At 38.8% G+C, this 17,774-nt stretch overlaps 1 protein-coding gene across 1 annotated transcript; it reads left to right on the plus strand.

Annotated features, from left to right (window-relative positions):
- Window positions 1-5,421: 5,421 nt before the first annotated feature.
- Window positions 5,422-7,526, plus strand: LOC104749674 (uncharacterized). Its single transcript, XM_010471352.2, has 9 exons — window positions 5,422-5,594; window positions 5,726-5,774; window positions 5,896-5,969; window positions 6,086-6,229; window positions 6,361-6,462; window positions 6,559-6,615; window positions 6,790-6,887; window positions 6,987-7,130; window positions 7,217-7,526. Exons 1-9 carry the CDS (start codon window positions 5,571-5,573, stop codon window positions 7,470-7,472), a joined length of 948 nt encoding a protein of 315 aa, XP_010469654.2. The 5' UTR covers window positions 5,422-5,570; the 3' UTR covers window positions 7,473-7,526.
- The last annotated feature ends 10,248 nt before the right edge of the window (window positions 7,527-17,774 follow it).

Here is a 17,774-nt window from a genome sequence, read left to right on the forward strand (position 1 = left end):
AAGATTAGTTGCTTAATGGCAAGCATCCATTGGGGGTGAGATTCACGCAGCACATGCAAGGAGGGAGAGAGCCACTTGTCGAAATGCACTAAGGGAATGAAGAGAATTTGAAGCCTATAAATACAAGGTTTTCGACTTTATTTGGGTGTTTAGTCCAAAAACACTCAAAAACACTTAAGCTATTTCGAGAGAGAAATAGAGAGAATTGTCGAGTGAGAGATCAAGAACGATCGAGAGGGAGATCGAAGGAGAAACGCTTGTATCAAGGAACGGTGTTGCTGTGATCAAAACGTTCGATAGAAGGAGCTCTTGCGATTGAAGGGAGTTGAATATAGACGCTATCGCAATCGAAGTTATCGAGGAGATAGGCGGTTTACGGTAAAGGGAAGCCGAGGGCGAGACGGTGATTGCGGTCGAAGAAGCGGAAGGCTGATCGACGCGAAGATTGTCTGATCGAGTGGTGCAGTGAAATCCGGGTAATCATCATCGACGCGTAAAGGTGAGTCTGTGGTAAGCATGTAGAGTCAATGCATGTTGTTGCGGTTGAAGTTTATTGCATGCATGATCGAAATTGGAGGAGTTTAAAAGTAATAAGTCTTGCTTAAAAATTGGGTTTAAAAGTAATCATCATCGACGCGATTTGCATTATAAGGCATGATGTTGGTTAAAGATGGTTGCATGCATAATTTGGACTTAAGAGACTAAACGGTTTAAGCGGTTGGCTTGCATGCATAATTTGGACTTAAGAGACTAAACGGTTTAAGCGGTTGGCTTGCATGCATAATTTGGACTCAAGAGATTAAACGGTTTAAGCGGTTGGCTTGCATGGATAATTGGACTTAAGAGACTAAATGGTTTAAGCGGTTGGCTTTCATGCATGAATTGGACTTAAGAGATTTAAGTGGTTAAAGCAATTGGACCTACATGCGTAAATTGGACTTAAGAATTTTAAAAGGGGAAAATCAGATGGATTGCATGCGTAAATGGACTTGTTGCATTCATTTTGCTTAAGTCTCTTAAGTGGGTTGCATGCACGTAAAATAATCTTAAGTTGCTTGAAATATATTTCTTGCTTCTTGTTGATTAATTCATGTGGTATTCTTGCTTGATTTCTTGCTATGGTGCTCGATTCATCAAGGCTTGAATTATTGTTGTGTGATTTATCCTAGCTTGGTCTCTTGAATTTTGTTTCTTGAGTCTTAGCTAGAATAATGAGTCGATTTTTCTGTTCCAAATGTGGATGTCACGCGCGAGTTCCCGACGACCACTCACGCGGGGACATAGTTACGGTTGGCTAGCTACCATCATAACCGCTACATGACGATGTGGCTATTTGTGGGTTTATGCCGGAGAACTTTGTGGTCTCGGCATGGGAAGTGTTGGAACGGAACAGACTATCGAAAGGGCCCTGGGTGTAAAGAGTCTAGAGTATTCAAGTGTCCCTTGTTTATGTCTAGTTGTCTTTGCATGTTGCGTGTTGCGAGTTGTTTAAGAGTCTACGGTATTTTAAGTATCTAGACGACTTAGTAAGTCGTGTACGAGGTAAGAGTCTAAGGTTCAAGTAACCCTTGTTTCCTTAGATCGTCTTTCTCTTATGGTGGCAAGTATAGATTGTTCGAATGAAGTCATAGAGATCTAACCTCACTTGCATGTTATTGTTGGATTGCTTCCGCTATAGCTTTTGCTGCGTTGCTTTGATGTTATTGCTAGCTTTGTAGCTTGCTAGCTTTCTTTGTTTGCCGGGGTAGTCGGCTTGGGAAAAATAGTATCCTGTTTAGGATAGAGGGGTACCCAGACTCACTGAGTAATCTTAGATTACTCACGACTCTATTTTTGGTCTTGCAGGGAAGCCTAAGTGAGTCTAGAGCCGGAGCAAACGTTAGGGTACCGGATAGGGTTTTCTTGTGTTTCTTGTAAAACCCTATATTTTCTTAAACGAATAAGTGTAAAGTTTTCCGACTATCTTTATATATTGCTTTAATAACTTATTTACGATGAAATATTTTGTTAAAGTAATATATATTCGGTTTTCAGGAAAGCATGGCAAGTTGCAACTGATACTCGGCCTAGTCCGGGCTAACACAACGCACCAGGCCGCGAGGGTTGCAAAGCCTAAGTAACCTCGGCTGCGGGTGGGATTATGCTAGGGAGGACCGGTCGGGAAGTCTGCAGCTTCCGTCCCTCGACCGGATCACCTTGGCGCAATTCTACAAGTAGCGTCCCGTGGCTGTCCGACAGCCTTCGTGGTCATAGGACGGTTCAGGGGCGTTACAGACCATCTCTCAGAGTATTCAAATGAACCGTTAGTGTAACACCCTCGAACCATTCTATAGATAGGACGGCCAAAGATGCTACGTGATGACGCTCGCAGACGGACAACCGAGGCTACCAAAACAAATTCAGTCTCCCTAGTCATCCATACCACAAGGCCATCCCACTCGGACATGGGTCTAGGCTTGCCAACCCTTACCATGAACGAATGTTTGGGCGGTCCGGACTAGACCATAATCATTAAGAGCCAACTCCGAATGTAAAACATCTTTATTATACATAATATATCAAGTACAGCGGAAATAGGTTACCAAAAGGCATACATTTTATTCGGACGGAGCTAATCTCCAAAACATTATTCTTACATATACTTGAAAACATATTTTAGAAAATGGCAGAAAACCTACACTGGCTTTCCTAACGTCCAGCTTCCCCTCTAAAATATCCCTCTACTGGTCCGAATAAGATTACTCAATGAGTTCGGGATCTCTAATGTTAGTATGCCCCAACCCCAAAAATCCCAAAATAACAATCAACACGCAGCAAGCAATGCAAACAACAAGCAAAGTATACTACAATGAGTATACATAAACAATATAATTAAATATGCCATTCTAATCTCCTAAGTTGGGCCCCTATCGAATACATGATCTCCCCGAGGCAATGCCCCCACCCCTAGACACAAAGTCTACAGAGGATATACATTCCTCAAGGCAATGCCCCCACCCCTAGACACAAAGTCTACAGAGGATATACATTTCTTCATACTACATCGTCATGTAGCGTCCGGCCGGGAATGACCCGCTCCGAACCTTCGTAAGCCATCACGTTACGGAGTTACACGCAACGCACAGCAGACGACGAGATCCACATGATTCGACTAATGCAACTAGCTAAATGATACTAACTACCATGCAGCAAACAATAGCAATCAGACGGCATAACGGCAATGCGACTAACCGTCCAGCATCACGGCTATACTATCGCGACGCTATAACAAAAATGCAGACAGCATAACAGTAATGCAACAAGCAATCACAACAATCAACAAGCAACAAGCAACAAGCAACAAAACAAACAATATAGCAACCAACCAACCTAAGAGCATTACTAAATAATTCTAAGTAATACTACCTAACCTCAAACTAATTAATTACTTAAATAAATAATTAACTAACTAATAAATAACTATTAAAATAAATAACTACTAAAATAAATAAATAAATAAACAACTAATAAACTAAATATTAAAATACTAAAACAATAAACTAAAACCCTATTCACGTGCTGCCCACACGCGACCGAACTCACAGATCTTAGGCGGGCGGCTGAAGGTTCTCCGAGAGCTTCCTTCGCGGGCTAGTGCTCCTAGGGGGCTCTAGAGGTTTTTGGGTGTGAAATGAAGAATGATGGACGAGGGGGTAAGGTATTTATAGGGTCGGTTTGGGACAGGATAAGCTTGGGTGGATGGATAAGATAAGGACAATGATCGGATAAGCTTGGACGGATGGATAAGCTTCAAGGTAAGGACAAATCACGGTCAGACACAGCAAAAGGGGCGTCCTTATCCACAAGGTAGGGCGGTTTATCCCCTTAAGCAGCTTACTAGGCCATCCCATGGCCGTCCGTCCTGCCCGCACGCGGTACACAACCGTACCGAAAGATTTTCCGACCATCGAACGTACCTTTCCAATCCTTAACGAACTGATCATAAATCTAACGGTCAAAGTCTGATTCTATTTACCTAAGGATGCCTAAGTCACCAGTCACGCTTGGAAGACTCCTTGGCGTTAAACTGTACTGACGTTGGGTCGAGCATTACCGCACCAGTTTGATTGTCCGGGCATAGTCTTGGTGCGGGGCATTACAGTTAGATAGGCCCATATCTGTGTAAAGGTGTTCAGGAAAATGTGACTTAGTTTCGCGCAGCAGGGGTGATGTGATCCTCCCAAGGAATCGACGCTCTAAGGTTAGTAGACTGATAATCCTAGAACTCCGATGGCTAGCGAAGCTGGATGATAAGGCGTGAGATGAACTCGAAAATCCTTATGCCCCAAACTCTCTTAAAACAAACCAAACAAAGCAAGGCGGTGGAACTTTAGATAGAAGCTTCGTGGAGACAGATGACAAGGCGTGAGACGAATCCCGAAAATCCTTGTGTCGTAGACTCTCTTATAACGACTCTTCAATCCTCAGCTAGTGAATGGCAACGTCAAGTGCTGTGGAATCACTTGATATACCGAAAACTCTTTGATGTAACCCCCACCAAGGAGAAAGAACAAGTTCCAAAGGAACAAAGGAATTTACTACTCTCAAATAAAAGATAAAAGATTTCTTGATTGAATGACCTCTCAAATGAGATTACATGTGTTTATATAGGGATAGAAAACTTGGTGACAAAGCCAAGTATTAATTATTCTTGAAACTAAAAGACAATAAAGATAGATAGTTGAATGAAGACCCAACTCTTGGTGCATGTATCTCTTATTTTCGTCACTCTTCTTTAACCACAAAATAAAGTGATTATCTTGGGCTTGTATTAGGCTCAAAGTGGGCTGTACTTGATCGATATCATCCCCAATAGAAATTCTCATGTTCTCTTTGCTCCAAATATCTTCAAATATCAAATGAACTGCTTCAGCAAGCTGTTTGGTCATTGCCCTTGTCATTGGTCCAACTGGTACAAGCATATCATCCTCAGGAACAAGCTCAGCCTCCACTTGATCATCCTTTTTGCTTCCCATTATCAAGGGGAATCGAACTTGAAACGCTATAATATCGTGATATGGGTCAAAACAAAAATTTAACTTTGTTTTTTCTTAAGAAAATAGAAAAAAAAAACAAAAAAAACTATATACATATCAATATCTAAAAAGAACCCTAATTTTCCCTTTTCTTCACTAAAAAATCATGTCCTTTTCTCTTTTTGGCGATTAGGTCCAGTCTCATACTAACCATATTTAATTTAATAGTGAAATTGTTAGAAATGTCCTTACTAGATTTTTTTTTTTTTAAATACTCATTTTTTTACATTTTCATTTTTGTACTCAATTACACATTTACAAATTTACAATATCTTTAAATGATTTTTAAAATATCTTTTTAGGTTTGGTTTCTCTATTGATTTTAGATGTAAGTTATAGTTTAATGTGTCTTTTCTTGTTCTTTTTCTTTGGATAAAATTCTCCGTGTTCAAGAATAAAATAGAATACAAACTACGACAAAAAGCCCTAAAATTGAAAATTATCTTAGTCAGCTGTAGGGGGTTAGCTCTTCTCTCTCGAATTATATCATTCTCCATGGGCAGGAAATCTGCCACCAGAGTAACCTTTTAACCCATAATTATGGCTTTGTTCTTTGTTGTTTTTCTTACTCAGTCTTGAAGCACTCTTTCTCTATTAATAGTTTATTCACATGGATAACATGAATTTGGTTTTGATCTTTATATATTCAGGTTGAAGCAAATCCTGCTGTGATTAAGGCCATGAAGCCGTTAACGAAAGGTTAGGTTTCTTTTGTGTTGCTCTCTCTTTGCTGTATTATGAGCTCCATATTTACTTTTGAGAGCTGCTTTGGCTGAGGGAATAAGTTAAAATATTTGTGTGTTTGCTGGTTTCCTTTTAGGTAAGAGAGAGGCAAAAGATGATTTGGAGAGCAAAGCAAATCTGAAGAAGCAAAAGAAAAAACATGAGAACAAGGTTGGACTTGGATTCCGAGGACTCCTATTCATGTTCTTGGGAGAGTACTACTGATTAAATTCAGTCTTTCTCCGTTGTTCTCATAAGTAGTGTTTTAATAGCTAGTCATGTAACAGGAGACAATGGAAGGATTTGTTCTCTCTCTTCAGCTGATGGAAGCAAAGATGGATTTGTTAACAACAAAAGTGGATTTCTTGACCTCAAAGGTGGATTTGTTGGCGACCAATGCAGATCTACAGAAGATTTTGACCTCACTGAAGGTTTATAACTTTGTGTGAATTTAAATTAAGTGTGCTTTATTGTTAGATAAGTTTTATATGTTGTATATATTGTAGTATTGTTTATGTTGAATTAGTAGTTATGCATACTTTTCTTTTAATATTGATTTCAGGAATTTTCTGAAACCAAGAATCCGGATGCAGCTGCTAAAAATAATTCTTTAACGGCGAAAGCAGAGAGAAGTTCGTCTGAAGATGAATCATCTTCTGATGCGGTACGCTCACCCGACATGAATTTTTGTTTAAGAATAACTTAGATCAGAGAGACATTTATATACTTACTTTGTGATTGCTAATGCGGAAAAAAATAGGAACCTGCTAAAGATTCTTCTTCATCTTCTGATGATGATTCTCATCAGGATGACAAGGTGATACTTATTAATATCTCATTAATGACTTGTGTCTAAAGTTTTTTTTTTTTTTTTTAGTCACTAATTTTGCATATGTATACTTTGCATATTAGGGCATCAAGCTAGTTGTTTATTCATTTTCTATCTATAAATATCAAACTGTTGTCGCATTACTTGTTTATGAAAATGTAGCCATGCCTGCGACAGAAGGCAGCTCCGCCAACTAGCAATAATGCAAGCAGTTCAGATTCAGCAGATAAAAATTCTGATGAAATGGCTCCACAAAGCAGGTGAATATATTGACTTTTTCCATGTTTGTACGTAAGATGTTGCTGTGCTTGATAATGTTCTCTCTTAAAGTACTGTCACTGATATTGGTGGTATGGCAGTGTTCAAACGATTTACGTTGAAGGATTCGGCTCTTCACTTCCAGAGAATGATATCAAGACCGCATTAAGTAAACATTTCAGTGCCTGTGGGGAGATCACAAGGGTTTTTGTTCCAACAAACTTTGAAACCGGTTTTTTCAAAGGGTTTGTGACTTCCTCCTCAAATTGTTACAAGTACTTAAAGTTAAAGACGTTATAACTAAAAGCTATGTTTTATTTTTCTTTTACAGATTTGCTTACATTGATCTAAAAGGAGACGCAACGAAGGCGTTGGAACTTAATGGTAGTCATATGATTGGAAAGGAACTTGTAGTTAAGACGGCTCTACTGATGAGAGATTCCTCCCCTGGCCATTCTGGTTCAGGCGGACGTTTTGGCGGTCGTTTTGGCAATATTGGCGGCCGATTTGGTGGTCGTTTTGGAAATGTTGGCGGCCGATTTGGCGGTGGTCGATGTGGAGGTTACGGTAAGTGTGGCCGTTGTTGAGGCTTTGGAGGTCGACGACATTATTTGTCTTTTTTAATTGATTTTATTTTACCAGAACAATCTGTCAATCGTATTCATTAACTTAACCAGTCCTTCAATAACATACACAGTCAAGTCTAGTCAATGTTTGGTCGCCAGCATATGTCTCGCCGGAGTTCCATAGATCTCCCGATGAGCTCTCTGATGATGAAATTGTCTCCACTCACTTCCGATTTCAGCTTCTTCTTCTTCTTGCTCTTCTACTTCTCTCTCTGTTCACGACAAACCCGTTTTTAATTCCGTCCATTTCAATGGCAATCTCATCGAGAGCTTCGAGCACAATTGCACAAAGATAAGAGGAAATTTGATTTCTTTGAGGAAATTTGATTTCTTTAAGGAAGAGACTGAAGCATTCTTGAAGAAAACTCAAAAGAATAATGCAAGGGACTCACAAGAGGAACTGAATAGAAAGCAATTGTATAGGAAACCTGTTAATAATAGTTTGATTCGAGAAAAAAAAAAAAAAAAAAAAGATTATTGATGCACTCAAATTGGTGAAAAGTGAACGTATACCAAACCATGGGAGCGAGCTACACAAGCTAAGGTATGTGGTGTATTTTAAACTTTTGAGTGGAATTGATGATAATTGCTTTCGATGGTGACCCAAAAACTTAATCTTTGCTGTTGTACTCATATCAATTTTTCAGCTTGGAAGCCGTTTGCTAGAACTTTTGATTGAAACAGCTTATGTACAACCATATTTGACTCGGACTCTATTCCCGAGTTTCGACCATCCCGTGACCAAATATCCATGAAATACATAATCATTTTCGTACCAGTTTGATAAGTGAATGTCGCATGTCTCTTTGTCTCATACTTATCTAAGAAAATTTGACTTTGTAGATCAAAGCTGGTGAAGAGATATGGAGTTATTGAATGTGACTCGCTTCTCTTTTGCAGGACTGGATGAGTCTGTGAGTTAAAAGTTTATTTTCTGATTTAAAATTAAAAAGAATTAATCAAATGTTATCCAAAAGTTGGTTTATTTATGTATGGGTGTAATTACAATTTACCCTGTGGGTTTAGCTTTTCAATTTTGAGTAAAAATATAAAAAAATATACATCAGCAAATTAAAATACAGATCATTTTTTATTTTCCACGTCACTAGTCAGTTTTTTTTCCCAAAATCGACAGTTTTCTTGTTTACATCAAATGAGAGGGAAAGTGAACAGTTTTCACTGTTCACAAACTGCAAAAAAAAACTCTCTCTCTCTCTTCGACGAACCCTAATTCCGCCGGCAATATTTTGTCTTTCTCTACTCTCTCGCCGTCATCTCTCGCCGTTATCTCTTGCCGTCCTTGCTCGATATCGTCATTCGCTCTTTCTCTCTTCGTCGGCGAAAACTCTCTCTCTCTTGTTCGTTTCCGTCTAAGCCGTCTCGTCTTCGAGTTCCGGTATGTGTCTTCCTCTTTATTTTTGAGTTTTGCGCCTGATTGAGGGTTTTTGTTGATAGTTTATGGCTGATTGTCGCCGTCGTTGATTTACATATGATGGCTGATTTGTTAGATCCATTCGATTCGATGGCTGAGTTACTATATGCTTTACGACTGATTTATGATTTATTAATGCATGTGACTGAGTTTGTTTGTTGTTGTGGTTGAGTTATGGTTAACAATGTATTGGTGACTGAGTTATTTTATGCTTTACGGTTGAGTTATGTATTTGTGGCTGAGTTATTATATGCTTTGCGTCTGAGTTTGTCATATGTTATGGCTGACTTATTTTATGCTTTACTGCTGAATTATATTTATTAGATGGCTAAGGTTATTTCTGAAGAACAAGCAAGGGATTACCCCCCAGGACTTTACCCAGAAAAGAAGTCTATTCTAGATGGTAAACAAATTAATAACAATTTCAAGATGGCAGATTTCCCTAAGATTAGGGAATCAATAGGACAAGATGCGTGGGAAGAAACAAAGAAAGTACCTATTGGAATAATTCCTAAGCTAGTTGATGGTGAATTCGTGTGGTGTGGTAAGGTTGTACATTTCCTACTATGTAACCAGTTAAGAATACATAAGAAGGAGCTTTGGTTTATCGTCGGTGGTCAACCTATCAGGTTTGGCCTGAATGAATTTGCTCATGTCACGGGGTTAAACATAGACCCAATGCCTACAGAAAGGTTTGAACTTAATGAGGAACACAAAGAGTTCTTTAGACTTTTGAAAGTGCTTGGTGGGGAAGGTCCATCGCTAGTTGAACTCAGGGCAGCATTAAAAGTGAGCCAGGGATGGGACCCTAAGCCCCGTCAATGGTTGGGGCTGTTGTGTTTTCAAGCCATTGGACTTTATGCCATGCATTATAACTCTAGAAAACCATTTGAAAGTGCGAAAAGAGTTTTTGATGATGATGCCATGAAGAATTATCCGTGGGGTCGGTCAGCATTTGAAGATCTTGTTGATTCTGTAAAGATGTTGAAGCCTACGGGAGGATCTACACCCTTAGTGGTTTTAAACCTGTGTTACACAGGCTTGGGCGTATGAGTCAGTCCAATGCTTTGGAGAACGATTTGGGAATGCAAAAAAAAAAGAAAATGGTGGCATATTGTTGCTTCATTGGGGTGGAAACCGTACACGTTCAACGATGGAATCCGTAATTGCTAAACAGATCATAGCGCTTGGCGAGGTAATGTTTATATGTGGTTGAGTGATTATTTAGTAATGGCTGAGTTATGATTTAGTGATGGCTGAGTTATGATTTAGTGATGGCTGAGTTATGATTTAGTGATGGCTGAGTTATTATTTTGTGATGGCTGAATTATTATTTTGTAATGGCTGAGTTATGATTTAGTGATAAATGAGTTATTATTTAGTGATGGCTGAGTTATGATTTACTGATGGGTTTCATAATCTCTTATGTTACAGCTGCGTGTGACTAAAATGGTTATGAAGGATGATGTACGCGAGCTATTTCATATGTGGCCAGATCAAGAAGACGACCCATCACTTGATTGCCTTATCCAAGACATACATGAGGATAAGTTTGTTAAAGGTTTTTGGGATGTTAAGGGGTGTGATAAGAAGAAAAAGCTAAAAGCTAAAGCAGCTGTTGATTCTGAATCTCCTCCCGCAAAGAAGCAGAAAGTCCAGAACCTAGATCCCATGGTCACGCACTCACCTTAACAAGGTGATTCGAAAAACAAAACACAACTAGTAGAGACTCTCCTTGTGTCTGAAACAGCTCAGCAACTCTCTACAACAAGTCACACAACCAAAACGACCTTGAAGCAAAACTGACAGAAATAACAGAAAACTTCAGTCTTAAAGAGAAAACCCTAAAATAAAGACCAACTGTTAACTATCAAATCCTTCCAGTGGAGAGCTAGCCCTACAAGTCAGGGAGCTTCCCCCAAAGTCTCGTGCCGATCAGGTAACAGATGAGACCACGATCGCATTTACAATCCCTGCTGGTCTCAGTTCGCGTCTGAGACGAAAAACCTTACAAAACTGCATATATCTCCTCGATTATTAATTCAAATCCAAAAACGTAAAAAGTAGAATCTAGATACAAGGCTTATGTATGACTCTACCAAGTTTCATTACCTTTGAAAACGATTTGCTATGTCGAATCCTTTTCCTACCAATTTTTAACGATCCTGATTTCTCCTTAATCTCCTTCACACAGCTTGGCATCTCTCTTTTGCTCTCTCTTTACTTTATTCACAGCTCAAGCACTAAATCAGCAACAACAGCAGCAAGGAGAAGGTGTCGAGACTTATAAAACACTTCTTAGGGTTTTTCCAAAACCAACATTAAACCAGTGAACTTAAACCAAACCAGCCAATTTTTAAAATTAGGAAACCGGGATGTTACAGCATTCCAAGCCCTCGGCACCTGATTTAAGCAGTACAACGCTTTGTTCAGCTTATACACCTTGGCCTCACTTCTTGCAACTACAAAACCCTCAGGTTGTCAAAGGTATACTTCTTCTTTTAACTCTCCGTGAATAAACGCCATTTTAACATCAAGGTGATGCACTTCCAGTCCTCGTGAAACAGCCAATGCGATGATCAGCAAAATTGTCTCAATAAGAGCTATTGGGGCAAAAACCTCATCAAAATCTATTCCATACTTCTGAACATAAACTTTGGCTACCAATCTCGCTTTATACTTGTTAATGCTCCCATCTAAGTTGTGGTTTATCTTGAATACCCACTTCAAACCAATCAATTTAGCTCCATCAGGAAGATCAACCAAAAACCAAGTATTGTTCTTAGTTATTGAAGAAATTTCTTCATCACATGCATCTCTCCATACTTGTAGCTTCTTTGCTTGATCAAAATCCCACAGTTCCTCCAAAAGTAGAGTTGTAACCAAAATATCTCATAAATAGAGTAGGAACATGACATTGCTTGAATTAAGTCTGTATAATTTGGTTAAAAGAACATAGTCTTCTAGATATTTTGGTTACTACTCTATTCATGAGATACATTGCTTGTCTCATAGCTTCTCCCCATAGATAATTTGGCACTTTCATGTGTTTGAGAATGCTTCTGATCATTTCAAGCAACATCATGTTGCTTCTGGTCATTTCAAGCAATGTCATGTTCCTTCTTTAAATGACGTTAGAAACTACCAATGTAGCCTGATAGAAAACATTAAGAAACTTCACAAACCTTTCTATTTTACGCCAATCATCCATCAAAGGAAGTCCTATCCTTTTTCTCCGTTCTCATACTCTAAGAAATGATCATTGTAAAGCTAATCTTTGAACTCCATCCTATCAAAAGCTCCTCTAAACTTAATTTCTCTTGTCAACATCAAGTATGTCGAATTCCATCTAGTGGTTACATCTAGCGGCAAACTACCCTTTGTGAATCTACCAGTTTCCACTTGCATCTCAAAAGCCATTCTCCTATTTGGTCATGATCTGACATAAGAGATGGCATTGCGGACTGAAGTCACACTACTATTCATTTCAGCCATTCCGTTCCTGACTATCAAGTTTATAATATGACCAGCACATCTCATATGCATGAAATCTCCATTCATCACTAAATAATCCTTCCTAATTAGAGAGAAGGTAGACTGAAACTCACTCAGAGCATTGCTATTAGCAGTTGCATTATCCACAGTCATAGTAAAAGAATATTGGCAATTGTCTTACCTTTGTGATCCGACACATACTTGAATCCAATGATTAACTTCTTCAATCGCCATTATTTATCAACGTAATGTGTTGTTATAACCATATAACTTGAACCTGTGGATAGAAAAAAGAAGGTAAACAGATTATAGAAGAGAACATGATCGAGAATAAGAAGGTAATGATCAGGATATGGTGAAAAAACAATACATGTTACCGAGGATACAATATCAGTTGTGAGTGATACTCTTTGCTTATTCTCAAGAAACCATTGTATAAGTGTGGCCTTCCTCTCATTATACATTTTTACTTTGTCTCTTGTTGTTGTCCTTCTGGAGTAAGGCTTATACAAGTTTACCTAAACAGATTATACAAGATAAAATTTGATTAGTAAAAACATATCTAATATAAAAAAATTGCTTATCTGAATTTCAAGAAGGTTAACCATGTTAAGAGAAGACTAACTTTGTTGCAAAAGAATCTAAATGCCATGGATTCTACAAACGACAATGGTAGCTCTCCTATCACCACCATTTAATTAAGTGCTTCTCTGAAAACATGCTTAGGCACTTTTTCACTCTGTAGATTTCCTTCTTGATTAAGAACATGTTGTCTTTGTGTAGCATCTTGAACTTCGTCCAACACCTTGAATGCCTAACATATATCTTTATGATTCCACAAGTTTTTTTGTCTCTGACTTTGTTGCACATCCTTGCCCCTTTCCACAATAGTTGCAGGTACATCTGTCATGGGTTCCATGTACTCTTGTGAAATGGCACCATACACCGGATCTTGGGGGAAGTATCCTTGGGCTCTTATTTTGCTCAGAAACAGTTCTTCCACCAACAAATTGACTTCCATGACCATGAGTTTGTTTTCTTTTGACCCTTAAATTAGACTTTGGTGTCAAATATTCTTTTTCTTCGCGTTCATATCTCTCTTTGTCTCTGTTATCATGAGTTGGAGATGATGAATCCATCTGTAAATAAAAAAAATGCCATAAAATTTACAGTTTACCAAAATTCTCAAGATAGATGATAAGTAGAACATAAAATCAACAATGTGAACTGATTCCGACATTTTCAAAGTTTACAAGCACTAAAGAATTACCAAAACTCACAAAAACATAGATATCTAAATATATATATATATATATTTATACAAACATACAAACACTCAAACATCTGCAATTGATTATATCTATCTCTATATGACTATATTCCTTCGTCTAAGACTCTTAAGTTTCAATTATTAAACCTTGATCCAAAAGTTTCAAGAGGACAAGTAAAAAGATGAAGAAGATGTACATGTGATCGCCTCCGTGAAATCGCATACGGAGGAGATGATGCTATATCACCAGTGTGAGTTTCCAGCTTGAACAATTGGGGATTTTACACCTTTATCATGAATTCACGATTCACGAGTCTCGGTTTTGAAGCTGGGAAGCCGAACAGGCTATTGCAGGTTTGTTTAATTGTATACTTAGGGATTTACAAATACATGTGTTATGTGTAGATATGTTCGGATTAGTTTGGGTGTCTTCGGATATCGGGTAATACCCAAACCCGATCGAATATTCGATCATCAAGAAAACTAAACCCGATCGGGTATTATACACCATCCGTATCCAAACTAAAATGCCTACTTCGGGTCGGGTTCGGATTTGGGTTTTGGATCCAGTTAATATGCCCAGTGCTAGTTTTAGAGAGTAGGGTGTTGTTAAATGTCGTTGTATCCCTGAATTTTCACAAAAATTGTTCAACATTTGTGACACAAACTCTCATCCATGGTCTGTTCGAAAAATCTTAATTGTAGTCCCTTATTCTTGCTCAACGAGATCTTTAAACCGTTTGAATTTTTCAAGAGCTTCATCTTTTTCTTTCAAAAGAAGCGTACACATGTAACGAGAATGATCATCTATCAACACAAAAATATATCGATTGCCGCATAAGTCTCCATGAACAATCTCTAGTACTTGTGAGGCTCGATACAAAGTTGCTTTAGGAAAAGCTTGTCTTGTTTGCTTTCCACGCAAGCATGAAGAGCATGTTTCCTTTTCAACAATAAGCCTAGATATTCATGTGAAAATCTCCTTTCGTATCATAGTCTTCATACTCTTGACCCCAATGTGACCTAGTCTAGCATGCCATTTTGCAGAATCATTAGAAGACGTGAATTTTTAAGCATCACATGCTTTCAACCTCCTAACCACCTTATACAGTTGATTCTTTGACCTGTTGGTTTTTACTAATAATTTTCCATCCGATCATACATAGTCAAATAGTCCTTCCTCATCCCAACATCACATCTAGATTTTGTAGCCTGACCAAGGCTAATGATGTTGCTTCGTAGCTCTGAGATGAAATAGACTTCACTTAAGACTTTTCTATCGCCATTCTCACAGATAAATAGAACATACCCTTTTCCTTTAATGTCAATACGAGAGTCATCACCAAATCTAACCTTACCCGTGACTGTTTCATTGATCTTGAAGAAGTAGCTAAGATTCCCTGTCATGTGATTGATGGCTCCATTATCCAAGTATTAGACATTGTCATCAGCAGAGTGTTTTTAAAATTTGTCTGGTTTCACATTTCGTTCTTTTAGATAGACCATTTCATGCATCAACAACTCATGAGCCTCATGAGTGTTTCCATCCTCGCTCTCATGTGTTTCTTGAAGCTTGAGCAACCTATCTGGACAGTTAGATGCATAATGACCCGTTTTATCATATCGATAACATACAACTTTGGATTTGTCTCTTCTGTAAGTTCCACTTTGTTGAGTCCCAAAACGTCCTCATCCATAGAATCTACCACTGCCTTGTCCTCTTCCTCTATTTCCACTATAGTTTTCTTGATAAGATTGAGAGTCCATATTATCATACATGAGCTTTCCTTGGTCTTCTTGTTATCGTTCTTCTTTGTCACAAATTCTCTCTTCATAGGCTTTGAGTCTGCCAACAATATCTTCAAAGCTTGTTCAAACTAGCACTTGTTCAAGGCTTTGGTTTGATCAAGAACTTGTTCGAGACTAGCAATGATATGTATATATCTTCTTCGTGGTAAGCTCTTAAGAAATTTCTTGACAAACTTCGGTTCTTCAATAATCTCCCCCAAAAGGTGTCGATTTTGTGGATATCTCAGAAAGTTTACCAACAAAATCATCATTTTTGTCACTTTCTTTCATCCATCTTTAGTCGATCAAAATTTGCCATTAGGGTCTGCAATCTTGCCTCTTGAACCTTGTCTGCTCCAACATGTCTTGATTTTATCGCTTCCTATACAACTTTTGCAGTATCAAGATATCTCACCTGTAGGATTAGTGCTTCAGGTATGGACTGAAACAACAAACCTCTAGCCAAATCATTCTTCTCTTCATTGTCAGAACCTGGTTCAATTGCCTCCCATACCTTGTGAATTCGGAGCGTGACATTCATCCTCATGGAACAAAAAGTATAGTTGGTAGTATTAAGCACTGAACATTGAATAGACGAGGAGCTACTATCACACCTGCAGTTCCTTATGTATCTCCCATTTTTTTAGATCACGAACAAGGGTTGCGTCTCTTGTTTAGTATAAATATGACTTTTGCGAAAAATCTATGTTTTGTGAACAAGTTTTTTCTTAGTTCAAACCGACGTCTAGATTGATTAATTCAATAAATCTCAGTTACCAAATGTAACATCCGCGAACCGGAATTTGCGTTTTTGGTAGTAGTGTCGATCGATACCCTTGTAGCATCGATCGACACCACTAATTCTGGGTTCGTCGGGTTTGTTTTAATCGTCGATTTGGACCAGTTTGGTTTAAGAAAAACCATTGAACCGGGTCTTAAAAAGAAGGAAACGACCTAGGTCGTGTTTCAGATGTTGTTGTCGCCGTTTGAGAGAAAAAAAAAGGAGAAAAACAGTTTCAAAGGTTTTTGAGAGAGTTTGTGGGATTTCAAGGCGTTTTCCGTGAGATCTTGCTGTGGGAGTGAAGATCCAAGGCTAGGAACGTGATAGAGGGTTGCTGAGAGTGTTGGATTCGTTTCCTTTGGTCTAAATCTTCTTTCAAAGAGGTGAGTGCATGACCATGGCTAATCTAAGCCTTTGATTCCCTTGTTCTTGCTTGTTGTTGCTTGTTTGTGTGTTTTTCTTGCTGGGAATTGGTTGATACAGGTTCCTACGGAGGTATAAGGCTTGGGTTTTGAGTATTGGACGATTTGGAGGAGATTGGGAGCGAGATTCGACTCTCGACTTCGTGCGGATCGCAGTTGCAGAGGGAGTGTCGATCGACACCACTTGGTGTCGGTCGACACCTCCCTTCCAGCGAGACGATGTTTGATTTCCTGGTTTGTGTGTTTGTTTGTTGCTTGTTTTGGAATCATTGTTGCTTGTGTGTATAGCCCAGTAGATAGGAGGATTGCCTCACTAAGTATTTATGATAATACTTACACATCTCAATTGTTGTTTGTGGTGTGCAGGTAAAGGCAAAGTGTGATCGTGCAATCAAATGCAATGAAGAGGAGGATATTCTAGGGACTCGATTGGATGTTGTCTGGCATTGCTAGGTTGCTAGAGTTGAGTCATTACAAACATTGCTAGATTGCTGGTTCCTTGTTTCTTGTTGTTTGGTATTTGATTATTGTTGATGTTATGGTTATTGTTTATTGTTGGATATTTAATTGGTGTTGTTATTTCTGCTGATGATTGTGATTGTGGTTAGGTGGCTAGTGGATATGGGACCACTAGTTGTAGTTATTTATTATATTATATTAAAAAAAGGGGTCGGTCGTTTCATTTTGGTATCAGAGCCCTTACGGTTCTAGGTTTGGGTTCACTAGGTTTCTGTTGTGATGTTTGGGATTGCATGTCTTGATTGATTATGTGAGTTAGTCAATTGTGTGTGGCATGGAGTCCTAGAACATCCTCTTCGAGCCTTCAATGAGATTCCACGGTGAGTTATTGTTATGTTTCTTTGTGTGGTATTGATTTGTTTTATGCTTGTTAGCCTCTGTTCTTGGAAGATTAGTGGTTAAGGTGTTTGAGTTGTTGGTCGTGGACGGGGACGTGGTCGTGGTCATTGTCGGGCGGGTCCCGAGGCCAGCGAGTGTGTGGTCCAGAGTTCCACGAGGAGGTACGTCAGAGGGTCGCAAGCGTATCAGGAGGGACCAGAGGGGGTTAGCCGGTGAG

The sequence above is a fragment of the Camelina sativa genome, chromosome 2 (assembly GCF_030686135.1).
Source record: "Camelina sativa cultivar CO46 ecotype springtype chromosome 2, ASM3068613v1".
NCBI lineage: Eukaryota > Viridiplantae > Streptophyta > Magnoliopsida > Brassicales > Brassicaceae > Camelina > Camelina sativa.